General features: G+C 39.4%; 1 protein-coding gene across 2 annotated transcripts; it reads right to left on the bottom strand.

Moving 5' to 3' along the window:
• Positions 1-400: 400 nt before the first annotated feature.
• On the bottom strand, positions 401-19,302 carry rassf8a (Ras association domain family member 8a). Of its 2 annotated transcripts, none has more exons than XM_086074736.1 (6): positions 19,050-19,302; positions 10,271-10,471; positions 6,849-7,639; positions 6,517-6,714; positions 3,560-3,704; positions 401-1,960 (listed from the first exon to the last, which is right to left on the bottom strand). In XM_086074736.1, the coding sequence occupies exons 2-6, from the start codon at positions 10,371-10,373 to the stop codon at positions 1,839-1,841; spliced, it is 1,359 nt and encodes a 452-aa protein (XP_085930862.1). In that variant the 5' UTR covers positions 10,374-10,471; positions 19,050-19,302; the 3' UTR covers positions 401-1,838. The 2 variants fall into 2 exon arrangements, with proteins under 2 accessions (XP_085930862.1, XP_085930863.1); XM_086074737.1 differs by having other exon boundaries at positions 10,271-10,468.
• Positions 19,303-24,745: the final 5,443 nt, after the last annotated feature.

Here is a 24,745-nt window from a genome sequence, read left to right as displayed (position 1 = left end):
CACGTAGAGTAAGTGAAAAGTAAGTTAGTCAAGCAGCTCCAATGAAGATGACTGGTCATGCCTGAGGAATGTACAGTAAGCCCAGGCTTTGAACTCATGTCATGTGATAGAAGGATGATGAAGAGATTACCTCAAATGGAAAAACAAGGGGCCCAACGGGGGTCCACCCCTGGTTTACTGTAACATACTTTGCAACTTGATAAATAACTAAATTATTGTGAATCTCCCAGTTCAGATCTCAAATTAAACTCATGGAAGGTCGACCCCCACCTTCACATTTCATACTGTAGTCCTATGCGTTCTCGCTGAGGCCCCGTGTATGTGGTAGGTTTCACCTTTGAGTAAATATCGCCATCTACTGGCCAAATCACACTAGCACAACACACTAAAAACGTTTGTTTGTTTCTTAAATGTCTGTCGGACAATTTTATTGAATCATGCATTTATCATCTCCTCAACAGTTACAACCGTATAGCTGTCAAGGTGGAATAAAAATATGTAGGTACATTGACATCTTGCAAATCTCAAGAGCATTGTAAACAGTTATCACAGCTACATCTCATCACACAAAATGCACGCGAGTATGTTTCTTAAAGTGGGAATCCACCCTTATTTATAGGTTGACATTCATATAAAAAAGAGACATTTAAAAATCAAGGTAAATTATACATTGGCTATGATATTTCTTATGGGATTTGTACAAAGTGACAGATGCAAAGACCGCAAAATCATCAAACAGAATTAACTCGCTAAATAAAGCATAAAGAATGTTTAAAATGGGTTTAATCTTAATACTGAATATTTTACAGCAAATAAATGGAGATAACATAGTAACAATGTGGAAAAACTTGCAGCCATATCTGTTCTCAACCAGTCTCTATAAACTATTGGCAAGAACAATTTTACTCATTGCTGTGCTGTCAGTGCAAGCAATGTGGCACTACTCAAACTACACCAAACGCAGACTTCAATATTGCCAGGTTGGCTTCATGTTCACCCTCGTACACTGCCCACCAAATCCATTAAGGCACTTTGCTGTGGTTAGCAGCTGAGATACAATCTAACATGAACACATAATTGGTCATTAAAAGCTGTAGCATGCCACAAGAAATTCACTGTAATATTGGTGCTTCGCACATATATGGCTATAAGAACATCACAATCATGCGCTCAGAGTTGTTCATCTTTGGCCACAAGTGGAAAACATCCAACAAAAAACAAATAAAACATTTCAGCGGAGAATTGACGTGATTTCATGAAGCACATATTACTGCAAGAATGAGAGCACTGCATTCATCATAAAGGGAATGCAGCATTTGGCCGGCTGAAGACAAAAACATATTTGAGATGAGGGAAGAAGTGTATAGAAAGGAACCTATTAATGCATAGTTTTAACAAGTCAGAGTTACAGTAAACTAAATGATAACAGTTTTCTTACATCCTTCATAATTTAAGTCAGTCAGCCCATCAGTTAATATGTTCATTGCATAACTACTAAATGGATATAATTCATCGATTCACATTCATCCTAAAAAGGCCTTTGTTTGGAATTATAGTACCAACAAGAAACCAGTAGAAAGCATTCAGCAGCTACTAGAGTGATTAAAATGACACAGGTTGTGTTTTAAAAGATGTCCATTGCTGCTGGGTCCATGTTTAGAAAGGGTTCTAAGTGCATGCCAATTTTCTGTGCCAACAAATCCTTCACGTCAACGTTTACCAACACTGTACAATTTGTGTTATTGCGGTATCCTGTCCAAAGATATCCAATTGAAATGGCTCTGAGGAGAAATGAGCCATTGTGCTACAGTCTCAGACAGCACGTGTGCAGTGGAGCTTCAAACATAGATGCCCTCTGGGTTCAGACCGGCGCTGAGAGGACTTTTTAAGACCCGTAGATGACTGGACAACGGTTGCAGGGACACGGGGCGCTTCAGGGAGCCGGTTAGTGGAACTAAATCTAAAAATGGAAACACAATCATGTACAATGATATTTCAAAAATACACTTCCTGTACAAGTGATAGAGCTCATAAGTCTATCTCATTTAGTGAGAGCAAATTTGGCTTGATTTCAGCCACGGTTAGATTTATTATTTTTTTATTTATTTTTTTTTAGACATTTGTACTTGTCTCTAATTTATGTTTGGCGCTGAGAACATTCCACAGTTTAGCTCCCTGATAGCAGAAGGTAAACTAAAGCTAGCTATTTATGCTAGCTAGCTAAAAGCTAGCTTAAAACCAACACACTTCTGCACCACTGGGGGGCAGTGCTGAGATACAAAGACGATTTTATGATCTGTTCTTAAACATTTAACACACACATGAAGCTGTAAAATAAGTTTATGGGGAAAGGACTAAGACACTTCACCAATCACTTTTATAACTGAAAACCATCACCATCATCTCCTTTATGTTAGGACTGTCCCTGTCCTGGTTTTGCCAACTAAGGACATCAAAATGGAAAAATCTGTATGTGTGTATATTGCATGGAGGGTGCAATATATCTGGTTCTACAGCCATTAATAAATGAGTGCACCAGAGAACATAAACAAGATTTAGTCTCCCGTGTCTTTGAGACAGAATTTGCCAAACCAAGCGTTCATTCACTCAGCAGTTGTGACTTGCTCCATTATGATAAAATGGTCGCCGTGATGTCAGAGCAACAGCGACAATTGCTTCCAACACAAAGAGGTGTGGGCAGAGAGTCTTGTGCTAAATTCACACACTGGTAGAGTGTGGCAGTGTTTAACCTCTGCTACGTCTCCGATGCTAACGGAGTTGCTGGGGGAAAACACAGCCTAATATAGTTTGTGGCTCTTCGTGCTTGTGCGTCAATTCTGTGATTGACTGGTGACCAGCGAAGTGTGTACCCTTAAGTCAGGCTGGGTGTACTCTAGCTTCCCTGTGACCCTGAACAAGATAACTGGTTGATAATGAATGGATGTTTTCATGTATCATTAATCAGACTTCTTCCGGAAATATGGGTAATAGAAATAAACCTTCATTTGATTGAACCCATGCAATTGAATGCTTTCCCCCCCTCTTTTTCAGCTCTTATTGAAGATGACAAAGCTGTGGTCTGACGAGCCTTCCCCAGAAAGTGCTGAGTGCGTGATAGAGGACGTGCGTGCGTGTGTGTGTGTGCGTGGAGGGGGCTCAGGAGGGGAACAGAGGGTAAATGAAGGACTTGAAGTCCGCTCCTTTGGCTGTCGGCATGGAGACTAAGTGCCAGCTCCTTGCTATGTAAATCGCTCCCACTGAGCGCTATTGCTGCTAAGGCACCTTGTACTCTCCTATATGATTACACTACAATGCATATCTCAGGTCAGACCCATTCAGATGTGTCAATCATCAGTGAGCCTTGAATCACTGACCACCATGTCATTTACCACAAGGTCTGCGCTCTCACATTTAACCCGACACTGGCAGATATTACATAATGTTGACGGCTCTTATTATTCATTGCATGTGCTGATGATCAGTATTTAATCTTTTACGGAGCCCAGCTGCGTATATTTAGCAATGTATAGCTACCAATTAAAGGAGAAAAGGACATTACCTATAATACGATTGCTGCTTGCACTTTCGTCCTCTGCCGGTTCAGCCGGAAGCACTGTGACCTTGGTGCCCGTTTGCTTGATGAACTGCTGCAGGTTAACCTGCCTCAGCTCCTTGGTTAGCTGTTCCAGCTCATGCTGCATGTCCTTTAATGAAACAGTATATTGTCACGAGGATGCAGGAATGGAAAATAATACATATCTTATTAAGGAACATAGGCTGCATGTCCCTATTTTTTGTTTGTGGTAGAAAATCACAGAGTACCATTTTGAGCTGTAGGAGAGAATTTATATTTTCTGTCTCCAACTTTAAAGCATCAAACAATCCAAATGGGGCAACTCTATCCTCATAACTTCAGAATAGATAGAGCGAAGCATATGGTTGCATAATTATCCGCCATAAACAGTACAACAATACACTCCCAGGAGCTATGCTAATTTTCTCCATACTGATACTAATGCACGAAATGGAACAAGCGTGGTTGGACCACTTTGAGGTCAGGGCTATCAAGTACTTCACCACCTAATTCTTCTGGGGTCCAATCAGGAAGAGAAAGTTGCTTTGGAAGCATGTAACTGTCAGGTGTACATATCAAATCCTGTATGTTTAACGTAAGGCGGATTAATTCAAATGTGCCTCGAGACTTGGAGGTCTGCAATTTTGTTTCAACTGCCGGCAACATAACTGAGTTTATGTAGTTTATGAAGTCATAAATATAATAATAAATAAGTGCCTTGAGAAGTTGAATTTGTTGGTATGACTAACTAATGATTAACTAATGCACAAAATGTGCTATATAAATAAAACAGCCTCTCCTTGCTCATTTTTTCAAAATCAAAACACTCACTTGTATCGCAAATCATCTTTCCCCATTCAAATGAACGTAAATGCCATTAAAGAGGACGTCAAATCAAACATTTTCCTTACAATATGTTCTATGTGGCCCCACAAGTCCAAACACAACATTCTGATTAATATTACATTTGTGGAATATGAATTAAGCAGAAAATCCCCCCACTTTTATCCATCTCAGGGGGCGGCCATTTTGCCACTTGTTGACGACCGAAAATAACATTACATGCCTAAGGGTTCAGGAAACGACCGGCTCAGCTGTTTTCTGGGGTTTGGTCATGTGACTTTCGCAAGTTGAGCCCTTATCTTATGCCAGGGATAGGGAACCCTGATTCTCAAAAGCCAGTCCTGCCTCTTTTCCATGTCTCTCTCCTCCAACACAGCTGACTCAAATGATCAGCTAATCAGCAAGCTCTGTAGAAGCCTGAAAACGATCTTGTTTAGGCTTAGGGATGGGTAAGTTCGGTCCTAGAGAGCCGCAGTCCTGCATGTTTTTGGTGTCTCCTGCCTCCAACCCAGGTGTTTCAAATCATCAGCTCATCATTACGTTCTGCAGGAGCCTCTCAGTTTGAGGAGAGAGACATCAAAAACATGCAGGACTGCGACTCTCTAGGACCAAACTTTGTTGTCATATCCAGTCGACAGCAAGTGGCAAAATGGCCGCCCCCTGACATGGTTCAAAGTCGGAAGATTTTGCTGTTTAATTCATCCATCCATTTTCTTAACTTCATATTACACAAAAGCAATATTAATCAGAATGCCGTTTATACACTAGAGGGGCTTCATAGACCATATTATTGCACTTTTTTTTGGACTTCTTGTTTAATCCGTTCCAGTACCCCCACAATACACTATAATTTTCTGGTATTTTTTTTTTTAAATAGGAAAAAAATGCATTTTGTTATAACAAAAACATACAATAATAACATCATAAATAGAATGTAAAGCATCACGATTTATGCTGCATTTGAGGATGGTTGGAAGTCGGACTTTTCCGACTTCAAACCAGGAAGTGTGTATGGGAACGCCCCCTTGAACTCGGAAATTCCACTTGCGAAATCAGAAGGAGAATAAAAAGGACCTTAACTTCACCGACGGACTACAATGTGACGTCACTCTACAATGGCAACCCCTTTGGAAACACAGATCGTGAATGGTAAAACACAATTTACTCGAGTATAAAACTAGATAGCTTTCTTCATTCATCAATAGTCAACATAACTTCACTTAACACAACGTACGTGACAGTATGCACCTCCCTGCATGAAATTGGTGAACTACTGAACTGTATGAAATGCTTTTAAAATAAGATAAAAACAATAAATAAAGCAAGATTGCGAGAAGGCAAGTTTGCTGGAGGTCAAAATGAGTTTTGAGGTACAAAGTAAAAAACAATTTATCACTATCCGCTATTTTGGTTGTTTACTTTCGCCTCGAATGCTTTCAATTCAAAACTGGGAAAAAACAACTTCCGACCATCCTCGAATGCAGCATCACTCCTACAATCAATTAATTGTGCTGCCCACCTTGGCCACTGGAGGGCAGCATAATAAAGGCATGCAGATGCAAACGAAGAAAGCGAGTTCTGTAAGTGACTATATAGTAATTTTTCATAGGCCAAAAAACATATGCCTGTGTGTATTTGTCATATTATTTCGCTACATATGTTGCTACACCTTAAGTGTTAAATCTGTCACTTATTGAGGCTAACTGCTAACTAATATTATTAAGTTAGCATTAAGCTAAGTGGACTTTGCCATTGCAAAGCTACGTGGTTCTTTCAATTACATAAAGCCTTTGTTTTGCTCATGTCTAAAGTTTGTGCTTGCCAGGCAAAGCAAAAAAAAAAAGGCCAGACCTACACCTGTTGCAAAGACCAAGTATATTTGAATGACAAACACTTGTGTGTAAAACAATCAAGTAAAAAACAGCAAGTATGACTGTAATTGCTTTCTTGTGGCACGTGAAAACATAACCTTATGCCACTGTGTAAATAAGTTAACAGCTTGCCGGTTGTGACTTTGAAATGTCATAAATGGAGAAAAAAAATACTTTGTAGGTCATATAACATTCAAGAGGGCAGTGAAATTCATAGATTTGTCTCACCTGTAGCTTCTTGCTGCTTTGCCCAAGTGACCTGTCCACAGCTCTGCAGCTGCTCTCCATCTGGACAGCTTGTCGCTCTTGTGCTTTCAGTTCTTTTTTGACCCGGAGCACCTGAGCTCGAGCCTCTGCCTCATTGAGCCACTCGGTCTCCTGACGCTCTCTTTGCACACGCATCTCCTCCAAACCCGTTTCCACGACCTGATGGCAAACAAATAGTTCAAGGCCAGAACACAATTCTTGAACATATGTACTACACAAGTCAAAAAGTAGCTTTGTTTTCTTCATTCGTTTTATTTGCCAACTTGCTCTTCTTAACCTCCAACGAAACACACCTGCACCATTGCCAGCTTCTCTTCAATCTCCTTTTCGCAGCCCTGCAGCCGACCACGCAACTCTCCTAGCCTCTCCGCCAGCTGCCGCTCACTCTCCAGCTCAATCTGCAGCTCGGTGGTCCAAAACTCCTCCTCCTCCATCTCCACCTCGGTCTTCCTCAGATGCTTCTCCAGCCTCAAAATCTCCTCCATCAGACCCCCATCTGAGTCCCCGCCGCACCCTGGAGCTCGTCCCGCTCGCACCGCGGCCCAGGCTTTGAGCTCATCTTCATAAATCTCCAGTTTCTTCTCCAGCACACTGAGCGTTTCTCTCTGAATGCCCACCAGTCGAACCAGGTCCTCCATGCGGCAGGCCCACAGGCCACGGGATGCACTCCCAGTGGCTCCTCCTGCATGATGGTGAATCCCGCCGTTTCCTAGATGAAGTCTCCTTTTGGCCTCAGTTTCACTTGGTCGCCCACCGCTCAGTATCTCCCTGAGACCTCGGGGCGCTCCTGTAAAGGTGAGAGACTTGCGCCGAGGCTCGCGGCGACAGAGGGAGCGATCATTGGGATGGTGAAGCTTTGCGAGTGGGGGGAGGCTCTGTCGGTGAAAGCCGCGTTCGGGCCTAAGAGGGGGCCCTTCTGAAGGGGGGCGCTCAGTCAGGGAAGGGCCTGTGCGGAGCAAAATTAGCTGGACATCACCTGCGTATTGACCCCACGTATTTAGAGAGGCGACTGGGCTCTCATGAGGGGCTAGATGACGCTCCGTGTCCCGCCATTTTTCTACCAGCGTGTATCTCCCAGTCCGACCTGCCAGCAACACAATACAGAACTGCTTTAAAGATTTCTATCCACGAAGACAATAGGACTTAAAGGAGACCAGAGCTTGCAATTCTTTATCGTCACATGGGCAAAATATAGGCTGGAAAATTAGCACTGCTCAACACCACGTCACAAAGCATTTGTGTTAAAAGAAAAGGAAAAGGCAGAGGAGGGGGCTCTGCTTTGTCAGCTTGGCAGGGGAGAAAGGGATGAGTCATACTTTCCCTCCTCCAACTGTAGTTGTGGGAAGTGATGTCAATACAGTCTGCTCAAGCACTTCTATTCCTCACACAGCCATATGGGGAGGGGTTGTTGTTTGGAAGAAATTGCCAATAAAGCCACGATGACCCAACCGAATTTCAGCAGGAACAGCATTTAGGGGCAGATAATCTAATAAATGTGGGTTTTTTCCCCTATGGGATGACATATAAATGGGTTGATGAGTGTTTTACAATATACTATTCTGCACATTCAATATAATTTCTGTTTCATACTGAAGGAAAGCAGTTTGTTTTATATAAATTGGCCTTGTACAACCAAACAATATTAATCATACCAATATGTCATTCAGCAAAAAGCAATTTACTAAAACACTGGTGTTTTCAGGCATTAGTGTGGCTGCGGTGTGAGACACCAACCAGTGATTAGAACTCTTTGCTTCTTAAAGCATGCGAGGGCAGAGAGTGCAAGTTCTGGAAAATCTGCGTTGTCAAGCCTATTCCCCATTCTGTGTTTCTGTGTTTTATTTCACTCTCTCAATTACTTGGGTAGCATGTTGAAGTAACACGTTTTTGTTTGCAAGTTTGACTGTATAAAGATGTAAATCCCTGTATAACGACAGAACATAACTGCAATGCTTCAAAACATTCCTTCAAGCAGCTCTGTTGTGACAGGGAGCTAAATCTCTGCTTTGGGAGGCTGAGCATGACGTTTATTCATACACGAAAACAGTAATTCAAAGATAATGAAGTCAGTTATAATGAAAAAAAGGATCAAGAAGATATTTACAAAAAGTACGGTGTGAAAGTAAATTTTATGTCTCTTAAGCCGACAGGGCACTTGTAGTCACATTCCAATACAGTTTCACTGGGCGTAGAATTATGATAAGAGTTTAGATTATCAACATACTGTAGTATCGATGCACAGAGTGGCTAAGACTTGGAATTAGATACAGTATGGAAGTTTAACAATATTTATTCCAGGGTAACAGTAGAGTAGACCGACTACCTAACAAATAAAGTACGGTACTGTTTTTTGGGTGGTCAGTTTTAGGTTTGTGACCCTTTTATCTGTGGTCCTAGTAACAAGCCTTTGCATTTGTTTGTGGCCTCACACATAATTCAAACATCAGTATGAGGGGGGGGGGGGGGGGTGATTCCGGACCTCAAAGTGGTCATAACTTGTTACTAAGGCATGTAGCACCCTATAATATAGTCATTTCCTGAAAATGTAATGTCTGAAAATGTCAAAATGTGCCCTTAACTCAATCAAAACTGTACTAAAACCAATCATGTAGAAAAAACAACCTGATGGGAGCCTTGTTAAAATTGTGGTTTTGTGCAAATTGCGCAAAAAGTAATTTGAACAAGGTTCTATAGATAGGAACAATAGACAGGTAATACATGCCTCATTAAACTGCATGGGTGACCCTCATTAGTCGGGTCAAAGTGTCAGCACGTGACATTTCTTGAGTGCGGACGTCACAAAAGCCAAACTAATATTTCATCTTTTATCAATCTGTGCTTTATTAACGTCTGCTGCCGAAAGCGGCTGAACGTGCTTGAAGGATAGAAGGGGCATCCGTTTGTGATTGAGGCGGCACCAACTCTGAGAAACATTTGTCTGTCTTAATGATATCAGCTCAAACTGTATCAACCCCTCTGGCCACTACAGCAGGTGTAATGGATATCTCATCACTGACACGGCACACTTGGTGCCCTTTTGCTGTCTTTATATGTATTTTGGCTCTGTCCCACTCTTAACAGTAAAATGTACACTTGGAAGAACGTTTTTAAAAAATAAAAGTCACTCAAGGGTTGCGGAACAAGCCCGCAACTTCAGGTCTACTCCCTGAGCCATGCAGGTCTTACTGTATTAGTATATCGCTCGTGTCAGCTGGAATCTTTGTAACTCCTTTTGGATATAAGCAAACAGTAGGAGTGGCATAGCTCAGGTGGTAGAGTGGCAAACTGTCTCCCAAGCTGAAGGTTGTGAGTTTGTTCCAGTGTAATAAAAACATAAAAATAAACTAATTTTAGGCAAAATCTCCCTTTTCAAAATTTACTTAGAATTTCTGAGTGAAAAATCTTTAATAGTTTTTTGTTTTTCATGGGATAGGCAAATTCTCTTGGACACAAAAAAAAAACTTTGAGTAAATTTTACTCTGAATTCTTTACTCTCTTCCAAGTGTAAATTTTACTCTGTTTAGAGTGAGTACCGTCTGATTTTTTTATTTTTATTGCACTGCCAAAAGTTGTACAGAAAGCTAACCAACTATGAACACAGCAAATGCTCATATTCACACTTATATGGGCAACATATAGTTTTCAAATATAAAATGACGAAAGTACTCGGAAAATAAATCATAAGCATGAGGAGAATATGCACAGCTTGTCTTACCGATCGCCTGAGCCAGAGCAATCACCACTTCCTGGCAGGTGGTTGCTTCAGTAACCCCGCACACGACCCTTTGAACTCCATCCACCCAGACCTTCAGCTCCATTTTGGGTCAAAAGTGACGAGTCTTACTGTGACGTGTTGGCCCCAACATTCTTGAAGACATCAGATGCGCAAGGGCAGCTGAAGCCCTTCTGGCTGCTTCTTGGGAAGGAAACACAAGAGGAAACAGGAAACAGACAAGTGAGGATGTGCTCAAGGATCGGTTACCTTAAAGTAGAACTCAAACCGTTGTTATTTGGTACAATTAATCATCATGCTACTAACAGTTGCTCATTGTGAAAATATTGAGGCCAGTCATCCCCTTCATTACCATTTGGCCGTAACACTATTGTTTTGCACTTAATCACTGCCATTCACGGCTATAGACGTCAAAAAATACATTTGAACTATTTCTATTATTTTAAAAAAATTTCCCACTTTTGTTAACAAGAGTATGAAAATCTAGAAATTTAGAACAGATGTAACATTTTTGATTAATTGGGAGTTAACTTGTGATTAATTATGATTAAAAAAATTGACGGACGCCCCAAATGTTTAGTAATCTTTTTTTTAAATCACGTCAGGCGCTTAAAATGTTTTTTATTGTTATTAATCGCATGACTTCAATAGCTAAGCCATGATTAATCACAAATTTTATATCTGTTATATAAATGTACAATAACTTTTTTTTCTAGGTTTTCATACTCTTGTTAACAAAAGTGGAAAAAATGTTAAATAGTTAAAAGGAATTTCTTGACATCTATAGCCGTCAATGGCAGTGAATGAGTTAGTAGGTACGTCGTGCCTACTGAGATGCAGGAAAACAGTGCCAGTAGACATTCCCTGGCTCAGATCCTGCTTTTGTAAGAACTAGGAAGCCATGAGGACAGAGGAGGAAAATTATGTATGTGACATAACAAGAGAATGAAGCAGCATGAAAATGTTTGGTTGCAAAACAGGAAGGTAGAGCCAGAGCGGATCACAATACAAGGAAGTGACGAATGCTTTTGTTTTTAATGCCACTGTTCTTTGCGCTACACTAATCCATCCTTTCTGCTTATCACAACCCGCATTTGATATGAGATGCAAGTAAGTATAACAGATTGAGTGGTAACTCACTATATTTGCTCTATTACGCTGACTTACAAAGTTTTTGCAATAATTGTACTTGAGTATTTTTTAAATGAATATACTCAAGTAATTATTTGGAGTAGTACTTTTACTTGAGTCATTATGGTTCTGATTATGATTTGGCTACACTTCCCACCTCCGAGTATAACCTTTCAGAAACCACTGAGAACAAACAGACGCTCAACCAACGGGTGAATAACATTAACAGCTTTATAACACATGTGTTATGTTACATGAAGGTCAGTTTCCAACATAATGTGGCGTATGAAACACTCATCTAGCGCGAGGGACTCCCTTTCAAGGACGTTGTACTCGGAGAGAATGAATGCTATGACTTTATGGTGCAATTCCAGTGTTGCAAATGGTCGACAATTATCCAACCCCCCTGTCGATCACATACAGGCTTGGCCTAAGCACAGTACGCTGCTTTTCCAGAGCCACAACCCAGTACAAGGTAACATTCGAAAGTCAGATGATGAAATAGAATTAAAGAGTGTTGTTAGTATCAGTTATCATACAAGTAGGAAGCATTTTTGTGTAGGGAAGGAACTAACTGAATTATTGATGTTTTCTAATTGTATCTTACATCAACTGTTAATTAACGCTGTTAATTTTAAACTTGTTTGTAGCATCAAGGAGGAAAAACATGACATCAGGTCATGCATAAGAACAAAATATTACTCTAAATTCAGAATATTGAGATTCTTTATTCCTCAAGGAGGGCTGGGCGATAATTCACTATCGATATGTATCGCGATAGACACGTGATCAATAATAATCGGCATTGTGCATTCTGTAGGCAGAGGCTACGGTGTGGCGTTTTGGTTGTTTTGAGCATAAAAGCTGTCCATAATTTTTTCCCCCCATTACAACCGAACTAATTTGATGTAATTGTGGCTCACATGACTTATACAATAGTTAGTGCACTGTGTATCTGTGTGTATGTCGATGGTGTGTTTTCTCATTACACTGGCTGAATTCAGGGGTTTTCTCAATTTAGGCTTCAAATAAAAGAGGCATAAAGGATAAAGGCCATATTTTTCCTGCCGGCACCCAAAACACAGTAACAAATGTATAAACCTCTTTCCCTTCAAGGCCCTGATACAAAGCAGCCTTTATGGATTAGAAGTGAGGGAGAAGGAGTAGGGAAAAAAACACAAAACAAAAAAATTGTATTGATATGGTGACCCAGTGAATGAGAAAGGTTTAGGAAACATAAAGCCAATCTTAATATGTCTTTATCACCTAAAAATTAACTCATTCACTGCCATTGTCGGCTATAGACGTCAAAAATTCATTTGAACTATTTCTATTAGTTTATTTTTTTCCCACTTTTGTTAACAAGAGTATGAAAACCTATATATATTTTTAAAGAATTGTATTAGAACAGATATAAAATGTGTGATTAACCCTGAGTTAACTAGTGAGTTAATTATGATTACAAATTTTAATCGCCAGATGCCCCTAATTTTTAATAATCGTTTCTTTAAAAAAAAAAAAGGGAAAAAAGATTACTAAAAAAAATGTTGTTTTTAAAAGAAAACATTGTTAAAAATTAGGGGCAAATTTGTAATTGTAATTAATGGCATGACTTCACTAGTTAACTCACGATTAATCAAAAATGTTATATCTGTTCTAAATGTACAAACAAATAATTATAGGTTTTCATACTCTTGACAAAAATGGAAAAAAAATGTTAAACTAATAGAAATAGTTAATAGCCGTCAATGGCAGTGAATGAGTTAAACTAGCTGATTTACAATCCAGCTGATTTACAATCAGTTTCACACATGAACGTCAGACACATTGATTGATAACAAGAAAACCTGACGAGCGAAGCGGAGCTTTGCAGGGCAGAGAGCCATTTTACGCCGCACGCTCAAAGCCACAGTCTGGGGAGATGCCCAATCGCTGATTTGTGCAGCTCATCGAAGCCAGAGAAGCATTTCAAGATGGCTTAAAATACTTTGATATGATCAGCTGCAGGAAACATGTAAACCCTCGTGAGCAACTGTGCTGTTGACTCGAGGTGAATTCCTCTGAAAGCACAGAGGCGTGTGCCGTCTGCGTGCCCGCCCGTGACTAACCTCCAGGTCGAGTTGGCCAGGCAAAAGGCTTCAACTGGCGACTGCTGTAAACAACCTACCATATGCTTGCTCGTGTTTCTTAGTTGCTTACACGGTGCTGAAACTCACACCAAAGAGAAACGCTGAAGGAGACTTAAGTGCAGGAGCTTAACACTTGCGCTGGTTCTTCCAGGGATTTACAGAAAATGAAGCAATCACTAAATGACCTGGCAATAGTACAGTTTAAAAGATTGCCTTTCCATCACGAAGGTTTTATCTGAGCTAAATAAAACAGCGTGAGATCACCTCAGGAGGAGGGCTGTTTTGCAACCAAATGAAACAAAATACTGCTCTCACAAAACAACTCTGCAGCTCACTGAAAAAGCTACATTTTGTAGGGATGCACGATAATGCTATTTTCAAAAAAAAAAAAACGGAATATTTTTTAGTTTTACTGATTATTTTTTTTCCCGTCAAAAATTATTCAGAAAAATAGGCTGAAAATAATTATTCAGAAAAACAGGAGAAAAAAATTACTCAGAAAAGGGGGGGTTATCCAGAAAAACAGGGGGGGAAATTATTTTATTATTTTAATAGCGGAAGCGGACACTTTGTTTACTTACTGGCTTTCAATAAAAGGAATGAATGTGTATTGTAGTTTGTTCTCTAATCTCTGAGGGAACCCCCCCCCCCTCCCCAAAAAAATTTTTTTTCAAAAAAAAACAGAACAAAAAAAAATCAAAAAACCAAAGCTTCCCCCAAATATTTGTCAGTAAATAATTATTTTATAAAACAGGGAAAAAATTCTCAGAAAAACAGAAAAAAATATATTTAAAAAAAACAGGAAAATGTATTTTTTTGAACAGAATTTTTTTTTACAAAAAAAACAGGGAAAAAATATTAAATAAAACAGAAAAGAAATACCCAAAAAAACAAAGCTACCCCCCAAAAATTTGTCAGAAAACCAGGACTTTTTTTTATTCAAGTGAATGCAATACGCTTCCGTAGGCGATAACCGAATTGTTTGCAAAATTAACTTGAACACAAATATACTTTTGCGTCCTACTATAAGTCTAACATGTACAAACACAATGAAACATTCTGTAAAGCACCATGAAGCTGAATTGTATTGATATTTCTGCTTCAAAGACAACCAGTAACTCATTTTGAGTTTGCCGAAACGAAACAGTCATGTTTTAAAAATGCAACAAAAAACTGTGAGGGTAACATTTTGGGGAGATGCATTAAAGAACTGATGACTGCCATGTCGCCATGATGCATCTTCTGTGAACACGAGGTCGCGTGCATTATGACGTCACAAATATGCGAGACTAAAATAGGCAAGGGGAGGGGTTGAGGAGTTGGGCACAACTTGAGCCACAACCACAACAGATGGACTAACGCGGCATGTCTATTATTATCGGCAGATTTCTTGATTATCTGGTTTATCTGTTTGACGTCAAATTGGTCAATAATTATCGGCCTGACACACAGTATGTCATACTGCTGCCAATTTTAAACAATGGGCTGTTCATTACAAGCTTGTTTGAATGCTACAACTTTCAACCCATTTGCACTTCCTGTGACGCAAGTGTGGTTTATACATTTTAATCAAAAACAGATCCTTTGTGAAATAAATGATGAGCAGAAAAAAAGACAAATGTACGGTAGTTCAATGTGCACACTGTCATCAAAAGTTACACCCGGGAAGAATCTGAACAGGGAATTGCCCGAGTCACCTGGATGGTTAAGCTTTTGTAGTCACTTGTATTGAAGCGGTGAAAGCAGACTGGATTTTACTCATTGGAAGCAACAAACAGAAGTTTATTATTTCACTGTCTAAACAGGAAGCCAGAAAAAAAGAAGGAAATACTCATGAGGGAATTTTTTAACAAAACTTTCTCTTAAAAAAAAAAAACTACAACAGATTGATGGAAACTTGAAGGAGTGAAGTTCACCGGTCTGGTGGAGTCATTACAGTATGGCCTGCACAGTGCATACCAAGAAGTTTGATTTCGTTATTGTAATCCTTTCATACAGACTGTCGAGCCAAAAAAAAAGGGAAAGTGGTGGACGAATATCTGAAATTTGATTTAGTTCACCAGTAAACCCTATACTTATGTCTTGAATTTGAAAAAAAAAAATACAATTAAAAAACATTTTATTTTTCAATTAACTCATTCACTGCCATTGGCGGCTATAGACGTCCAAAATTAATTTGAACTATTTCTATTAGTTTAACATTTTTTACCACGTTAATTAACAAAAGTATTAAAACCTAGAATTGTTTTTATTGTATTAGAACAGATATAAAATGTGTGATTAATCGTGAGTTAACTAATAAAGTCATGCGATTAATTACAATCGCCTGACACCCCTCATTTTTAATAATCTTTTCCTTTTCTTTTAAAAAAAGATTATTAAAAAATAAAAATGTAAAAACAATTTTTTTTTTAAATTAGGGGCATCAGGCGATTCAAATTTGTAATCGTAATTAATCGCATGACTTCACTAGTTAACTCACGATTAATCACAAATTTGATATCTGTTCTAAATGTACAAAAAAATAATTTCTAGGTTTTCATACTCTTGTTAACAAAAATTGGAAAAAAATTAAACTAATAGAAATAGTTCAAATTAATTTTTGACGTCTATAGCTGTCAATGGCAGTGAATGAGTTAAGAAGGGTTTGGTGAATGCGCATAGAAAACTGGTGGGTTTCAGTACCCCAAACAAGATTAAGAACCACTGGGTTAAACACTTTCTCTCATATTCTCTGATACTCCTTCAGTAATGTATCAAATTTAATGTAACTACTACAATCACTGAGTTCAAAAGGACAATCAACAAGTATGCCACCAAAGAAAGAGTAAACAATGGAGTGCATGGCAAAGACTGTACCCAAAAATGGGCCTTGATCTTAAAGAGCCAGCGCTGATAACATCCCGGGTATACATTCCTAGCCTGTAAGAATGCAACAGCGCATGACCAAAAGATAAGGACGCTATGGGAACCCGTTGTCTGTGATCTTGATGGTTATGTCCTATGTGGCAATCAGGAGCCATGGCGGGGACGGGAAACTGGCCTCTTTATTAATGAAAAAAAAAAACTTGTGAAAAATGTATATTGGACGTTTATTAGCTTTTTTGGAAGATTTGGGGGGGGGGGGTAAATGTTATGGAGGTTAATCAGTGTCTTTTGAAAATTGACTGGTTAGGAAGTGTGAGGCCCTATGTGGCACTGCAGCAACGCTGATGAAAAATTGTGGCCCCTCCCTGACCTATGGAATAAAAAGTGTTTTTTTTCCCCCAGCTTTTAAGTTGATAAAAACGTTCATTCTTTCAGTCAGTCATTTTGGTTGTTTCCATGAGAGCGGTGAAGTGCACACTGCACACACTTGATAATGGGTCTGAAAGTAGATGACGTCTCCGTCTTAACACTGAAAACCGTTGTCTGTGAAAATGGAACACACAAGCTCATGTGTTTGAAGTATTCCGTTTGAGCATGCACGAGTGTGTCACAACCAAAACAACAACGGCGCTTCACAGTGCTCTCGTAGCGCTTGAGCTGATAAAGCTTCTCCAGCAAAGCGTACATTTAGTCCACCACAGTCGCATTACATACATACAGTATTGTAAATCTAATTCTAAAACCCGCTGAGTGACGGTGCGAATATGATAGCAAATGGTCGTGTGTCTCTGTATGTGCCCCTCGACCTACTGTCGACCAGTCAAGGCTGCAGACTGCCTGTTTTCTGAAGTCAGATGGGTTTGGCTCCATCTTAATGTATAAAAGAGATGACTGTAACTGTAGTCTCTACATGCAAGATTCGAGAAGTATTTTATTTGTTTTAAACTATATTAAAACTAGATTGTGTGTGTTGTTCCAATATTTCAATGTATGCCTTTGAGGGTAAACCCCAAACGTCCCTCTGCCTCTCGAGTTGGCCGGTATTAAAATCTATTAGGCCCTGGAGCAGCCTCCTCCACTTAAGATGTCAACGCTGGCAGTGACTCGAACATCTGGATGGCACATTTGGCCGGGAAATAATGCTGCTTTTGTTTCCGTGCCATATGCAACGCTCACTTGCCAGCTTTGAAGAGACAGCAGGGACGCAGCAGGGCAGCGAGAGGCCCCTGGACAGGCTTTAAATGTTACAGTACTGTGGTTTGTCATATATCATCTGGTGTCGAAGCACACGCTTGGGCTAAACATTTATGCAGCTCAAACTGCTCCATTACAGGCACTGTAAAAAGATTTTAAAATATTTAAAAGATAAAGATTAAAAACAATTCTGCAAGGTCCCGTTTATTGTGTTTAACTTTTTTTTATTTTTATAATAATAATCAAATAATTATTAATAATTTAATAATATTTGCTATCCTTCTATCGGGTTTATAATATATGTATTAGGGATGGGCGAGTACCGATACTAAACAGTATCGCATCGGGCTAATGCCGGCCCTATTTTAAAGGTATTGGGTACTCGTGGAGGCTGCTGATACTTAAAATAAGTACTTCTCAGTAGTAGTTGCCACTATATTATAGCAGTTGGCAAATCATCATCTGCAATTCTACATCAGAAACAAAGGACTTTGTTCACAATTGTTGTCATTGTGTCAAATGAAATTTTATATACTCGATACAGTATATCTCAGTATAACCTATGCTGTATTGGGGAGTGCCGAAAGAGTGAATACTTAATTAAATACTGGTCTCGGTCTGGAAAAAAAAAGTGTTATTGAACATCCCTAAGATACAGAAGTCTTACGTCACGAAATGTGCCCAAACACAGCGCAATTCTTGTTCTGAGATGCTGTAGTGTATTCATTGACTGTGTCAGCAAGTTTTCCAGAGATGAGTGAATGTGTAGCAACCACTGAGTATCTACTCGAATAACACAGCGTCACAATAGCGCTGAATTCATATCAGTTAGTTTTGCAAGCCTTATATCTTTTATCAGTGCATCCAATCCAAAAACTGTAAACATGTCACACTCATTTTGACATAAAGTATGTTATGTATAAAAAAAAAAAGGGTGGACTATGATGAAAGGGCACCCTATAATGTAGCCCTCTGTTCTCTGGTTGCTATCGTCTGATGACTTTATTAAGTACATCAAAGTGACTCAATTCTAAGTTTTTGTTTTTTTTTTCGAAGTACAGCTATGAACTGAAGACCAAAAGACTCCACAGGTTGGTTCTGCTACTGCGCAGCTTGATCTTTTAGTCTGAAATGAGATTCTCTTCTCGTGAGTAAGCATAGATGGGGGGAAAATAAAGCAACGCTAATGGCAGCACACCACCAGCAGCACACAAAGACTAAAGGTAGTTTGTAGAAAACGGATGGAAACTTCATCTTAAGTAACCAAGCATGTATCGGTATTCGTTTTACGAACGTGCAGTTAAGTTGAAATAGTTGCTTCAAAGCCTCATAAAGCTCTCTTTATTGATGGCGAAAGGCAGGAGAAACTACTGGGAAAAGATCAACACAACGGCAGTAGGCAACATTCCACTATTATTAGCGCCATGTACTGCTCTTACCTTTATGGCGCAAAGACGACTCGGCTCGCTCACTGCTCCTTCAGCCAAGTGAAGTTTGCAGATGAAACATTCGTAGAGGCGAGAATAGCGCAAATTGTGTCCTTCTTCACCATTGCCCCCAAACGACATGCGACAAAGTGCTGCTGGTTGTTTCGGCGACCAAAACGACAAGGACGTTTGTGCTCCCTGTCCCAAAGTTTGACTCGGTCCACTCGCGTGCTCGTGTTTTGCTCTCTCGCCAGTGAACTGCGGAGGGGGGGGGGGGGGTGGAGGTGGAAGCCCCACTCCCCACACTTGTCTCCTCTTTCCTCCTGCAGGCGCACACATCGCATTGGAAGTGGGGCACCGCAAGGCATTGTGGACCGTTTAAAGGGAGAGGCTAGCCTGAGCCACAACTCCCGCATCCAGGGCATCTGGTCACGGGGAGCGGGAGGCGTCCTCGACATCACACCTACTGACCTTCAAGTCACCGCACTTCACCTAAAAACACCATAACCACGAATCCTTTGAGGAAAACGTTCCCCCCTCCCTTACAGTAAATCTTGGATATGAAAATAAATGAACACAATAGCCTACTAGAAACAATACTAGATTATTTCTGCTGGACAACTGGCAAGAAAAGAAAATTGCTGAGGGGCAAAATTATAAAGTATTATGTCAAACTTGAGACCCGGGGGCCAGATCCGGCCTGACAAATTTTTATTTGGGGGGGGGGGGGGGGGGGGGGGAGGGGCTTAAATACCAAAACTGCAATTGTTTGACTTTTAATAGATATTTCAAACATATTTTTGCTACCAATCCGCCTTTAACAAAAACAAACAAACAAATTGAACAAATGTGTTTATGTGTTGTAGTACGAACATAATATGAGGGGATCATACATTTATATGGGTTCACAATCATAATGGCAATCATAATGGCAGTGGTGTAGCCCAGGGTATACGCAGACATACAGCAAATACCCACTTCATTTTCAGCCAGCATTGCGTAAACCCATTTCTAAATCTCCCCAGATGTGCACCGTTCAGTAATATCTGTTAACCAGATTACCCATTCTTTCTTCAAGGATGATGAAGCCGTGGCCCACCATCCTCTGATAATAAAATTAAATTAAAAAGTGAAACTTAAGAATGTACCAACTTCTCCATGAACCACTACACACCACTGCCCCCAAGGTGCCCATAACTGACATGACAAAAATGAGTTTGACACCCCTGCTAATGCTTTAGGTCAAGGAAGGCCATGCGGCCCACTCCCACACTGCGAGTGCCCCTTTTATAAATTTCAGAAAATTATAAAACATACTGTATTAGTTTTAAGTTGCAATAACTCTGCTCATCACTAGATGGCAGGCATCGCTATTATAGCACTTCATCCATCATAGAGAAAAAGAGGGCACGCCGTGATAAAAAGCAGGAAATTGTGTCTTTCAGGTAGAATAGGAAGCAGATTATATATTGAGTGAATTAAAAGACAAATCTATGTGCCTAGTTTACATAGAGATGCTATCAGCCATGAAATATTTCAACCTTAAATCGAACTACAGCACGTTGCGCAAAGATACATGCGAGAAGTACCACACAGAAGCTGTCAGAGCCGCTCTCATGGCTGATTTCCCTTTTTTTTGGTCTATTTTAAATGTATGGTATAATATACAAATAAATACCATCAAGCCGAATGTGTTTACAAACCTTTATTGTGCCAAGGCGCATATTTTACATAATAAAACAAACAAAACAAACAAACTCATGACACGACAACACCATGCCAAAAAAACAAATTGTGGATACATTTCTCATTTTCAATCAGGCAGTACGTTTTCGTTACAGTTCTGAATTTTGGGGTACAAATCTCATTTCTGGCCATGCTGTGTGGAGTTTGCATGTTCTTTGTGCGACAGTGGGGGTCTTCTCAGGGTGAAGTTAGGTTATTTAAAATATTAATGTGATTTATGTGAGTAATGTCTATTTGTCAAAATTGTCACTGTGCCCTGCAATTTTGGCAAGTGGTGTGACGGGGTCCACTCCAGGTATACCGTACCTGGCCTCTCGTCAAAAGTCAGCCGGGATAGGCTCCAGATCACCTGCAGCCTTAACAAAAATATAGAATATAGAAAATGGTAAGATGGATTAAGAAAGTAAAAACTCAAAAGCAAGAACATTACAATGATTTATTTATTTATTTTTTAAAACACTAATTACTCTGATAACAACATGCAGCCGGCATGCACACAAAACTGCTCAAGAAAAAATATAAAGACCCACTTAAAATATATTTTAGAATGTTTGTGTACACCATGAAACTAAAAATCTGACAATTGTCACAAGCTTTCCACTGAGCTGGGATTTTTACTAGCTACTGGGCTCATCCAAAAAAAAAAAAACATTCTTGAGATCCCATCTATCCATTTTCTATATTGCTTGACCTCACTCGGGTCATAGATGAGCTAGAGTTGTACGACGGGTGGGTGGATGAATGGATGGATGGATGGATGGATGGATGGATGGATGGATGGATGGATGGATAGGTAGATAGGAGAAAACCCATACAAAAGAGGTCACAACAGAGCTCAAACGGGTGAAGCAGGTCTACTAACCACGAACCCACTCTACTGCCTAATTCAAAATACGTTTTCATGTTTTAAAATTGTTTTGCTGTGATTACACTTTCCACTTTGTGCGCCTCTCTCTCCCCCATTTACACTGAAGATTGCAATGTGACATAAACTACACATAAGAAAAGCCTGAGCCAAGATTCCATTTTTTGGATTTACATGTTGATTTGTGCTGGAAGGCGAAATGAGTTTTCTTCTTCACCTTTATATGACATACTTGAAGGTTAAAGGTAGCACCACACGCTGAAAAAACATTTGTAATACTAAATTATATAAAAACACATGGATCCACATGCTTTTGAGTGACTCAATGTATGACTTTTATACATTTTCCACACCGAAACGGCCTGTATAACAAAGTGGCAGTGCTTCATTTTGATGGTCGTATTGTTGAATAGGAAATGTCTATCCCTGAAGGATTCCCTTGGACTCAACAGAACATTTAACCAGATGGCCATGCAGAATTGATATACTTCATAATAAACAACACAGTCTCGTACAGGTCATTTGAAACTGACGAGTTACAACATACCTTGTTTGTACTCTATTAGCAATTTTTGGATGGCTACCTAGACTTCAGCAGCACCAGTGCCACATAATAAAACATGTGAGTACACCATTAAATAAGTCATTCAAACTAATTTATACAGTATGTTAAAGTCCTTATGAATACATGGTGGTTTTTTTGTTTTGTTTGTATCAAGGCAGATAGATACTGGCAATTGGCAAGTGGTGCTTTTGAGAATTTTATAAAATACAAAGTTACTGCCCCCAAGTGGCAAGTTTGAATACCTAATGTAATATTGTGTATAAATGACACTGCCCTGAGAATGTGTTGTTTATTTGAATTGAGAAGACTAAACTTCTGGAAACTATTGTCAAACTAAGCCAGTAACACAGTTTTTGTCCCTGACTAAACATGAAATTGCTACTTCACAGGGTGCTCAAGGGGGAAAAACAGCAATGACTCAGCATTAATGATTATATGGTTGTCCCCGGTGGAGTCCAATTTAGTAGTTTAGCATGATGAGACAGTCACTCACATGCTGTGATTTTGAGTTTAAATGGATGCTTAGCACACTTATCTTAATACGTAATGCAACAAAGGAATGTATGACAATTGCTTGATTCACAAATCGTATTTGTTGTATAAAAAATAGCTGAAAATAGCCAATTTAATTGATATATCATATTTTATATTCGATATAATGTTGCCCTGGGATTAGCTGGCGACCTGCAGTGAACCGTGCCTTTCATCCATTGTGACGTGGGATAAGGTCTAGCAGACCTTTGACCTCCAAGCTTATACCCCGAAAAAGGACAGACGGCACAGAAAATGGATGGATATTTTAATGTAATTAAATATAGCTTAAATATAAAACAGGGCTACAGTACTAACTATAGAATTTTGAGAAAATAGTCAACATGTTTAAAAAGGTTGTTATTCATTAATTAAGCATGTTCAATACGTCTGCATCTTTTCGAAGTGTTTATTTTTCTTCTAAACATTTTTATGTAATTTTTTTTAATATGCAATACATTTTAGTTAAGCCATTATTTACTGTAAGAACGGTTACCCCTATTTAAGCACAGAGGCGACATGGTCACAGATTGGTTAGCTGCTAACCTGTGCTAACCGTTAGCACATCCACCTCACAGTTTACAGGTTGTACTTGTGGGTTCAAATCTGGGCTCCGGCCTATCTATGTATAGTTTTCATATTTTCCATGTGTGGATATTCTCCGAGTATTCCACATTCCTAAAACGGTAAGTTAATTGAAGACTTTTCAATAATATGTTTTATGCAGGTCCACCAGTCCAAACAGGGTATTCTTATTAATATTGTGTTTGTGGAATATGAAGTAAACAGCTAAATCCACACATTTTTAGCCATCTCAAGGGGCAGACATTTGATAATTTGCTGTCGACATAAAATGACATCACTGTTGCTCAGGGTTCAGGTAACGACCAATCACAGCTCACATGTTGTTGTTTGTTTGTTTCTTAAGCTGAGGCGTGATTAGTCGTTACCTGAGCCCTGAGTAACTGTGATGTAATTTTCAGTCAACAGCAAATCGTTAAATGTCTGCTCCCTGAGATGGACAAAACTGGTGGATTTTGCTGCTTAAATCATATTCCACAAATGCAATATTAATCAGAATGTCGTATTTAGATTATAGGGCGCATATGCCATATTATTCTAAAGAAAAATGTGGGGTTGACATAATTTTACAATGTTTTATTTATTTATTTATTTTATTTTTAGGAATAAAGCTGATGGCGGTAATTGGAGAGTTAATTATTAAAACAGAGTTACTGCAGAACTCCAGGTATCACGTTTTGATTTAGGATTATTTTTGTTAAATCAACAACAATAATGCCGAAAACAGTAGTCTCAATACAGTATAATAAACTGTGGGCTCAATACATACTGGCGAGCCATTGGCTGCGCTTGTGCTTGTCTCGCGTTGTGCTTTTGTTCGTTTGTTAACACTATAGATAAAAACCAGCGTAGTCGCAGCGGTAAACATGCACTATTTTAAACCCACGTTTTTATTTGCACGCGTTGTGTAAACTGTAGCTGCGTAAATGCAAATCAAGTGCGCAGCCGGGATCCGAGTGAACGCGCAGGAAAACTGACAAGGGCTTGCCAAATCACTTCCCTGCCTTGGAATGACGTCCAACCGGGACTTTGCAGTTATATTTAGAGCCTATATATAGTGGAGTCGCCCCCTAGACTTTGTTGACTGTGCAGCAGGGCAGCAACTCGGCAGCAGCTTGTTCTGAAACACAAACCACGTGACCTACAGTTCTACATTATACTTTGTCTTTACATTAATATACAAATAAAAGTCTGCCCTTGGCCTTTATAAAAACAAACAGCAACATTTTTCTAACAACCACCGAACCAACATTTCACAGGTGGGGTAATAAAATATACAATGCATCTATATATTGACATTAAGCATAGCTAAATACATTAGATTTTAATTGACATGACATTATAGTGTGTTTCTCGCGGTAGAAAGGTTCCAAAGTGGTACCGACCAAAGTGGGCTCACCAGCGATGCTTTGTGGGTAA

The sequence above is a fragment of the Leptonotus elevatus genome, chromosome 4 (assembly GCF_054856555.1).
Source record: "Leptonotus elevatus isolate MCC_2025b chromosome 4, RoL_Lele_1.0, whole genome shotgun sequence".
Lineage (NCBI taxonomy): Eukaryota > Metazoa > Chordata > Actinopteri > Syngnathiformes > Syngnathidae > Leptonotus > Leptonotus elevatus.
The sequence above is the reverse complement of the archived record's forward strand: the minus strand, read 5'-3'. Positions and strand labels throughout refer to the sequence as shown.

Coding starts and splice junctions, on each gene's coding strand:
- rassf8a (XM_086074736.1), bottom strand. CDS start 10,373: ATGGAGCTGAAGGTCTGGGTGGATGGAGTTCAAAGGGTCGTGTGCGGG. Junction 7,640..10,270: donor TGCTCTGGCTCAGGCGATCG/GTAAGACAAGCT, acceptor TGTTGCTGGCAG/GTCGGACTGGGAGATACACG. Junction 3,705..6,516: donor AAAGCAGCAAGAAGCTACAG/GTGAGACAAATC, acceptor GTTTCATTAAAG/GACATGCAGCATGAGCTGGA.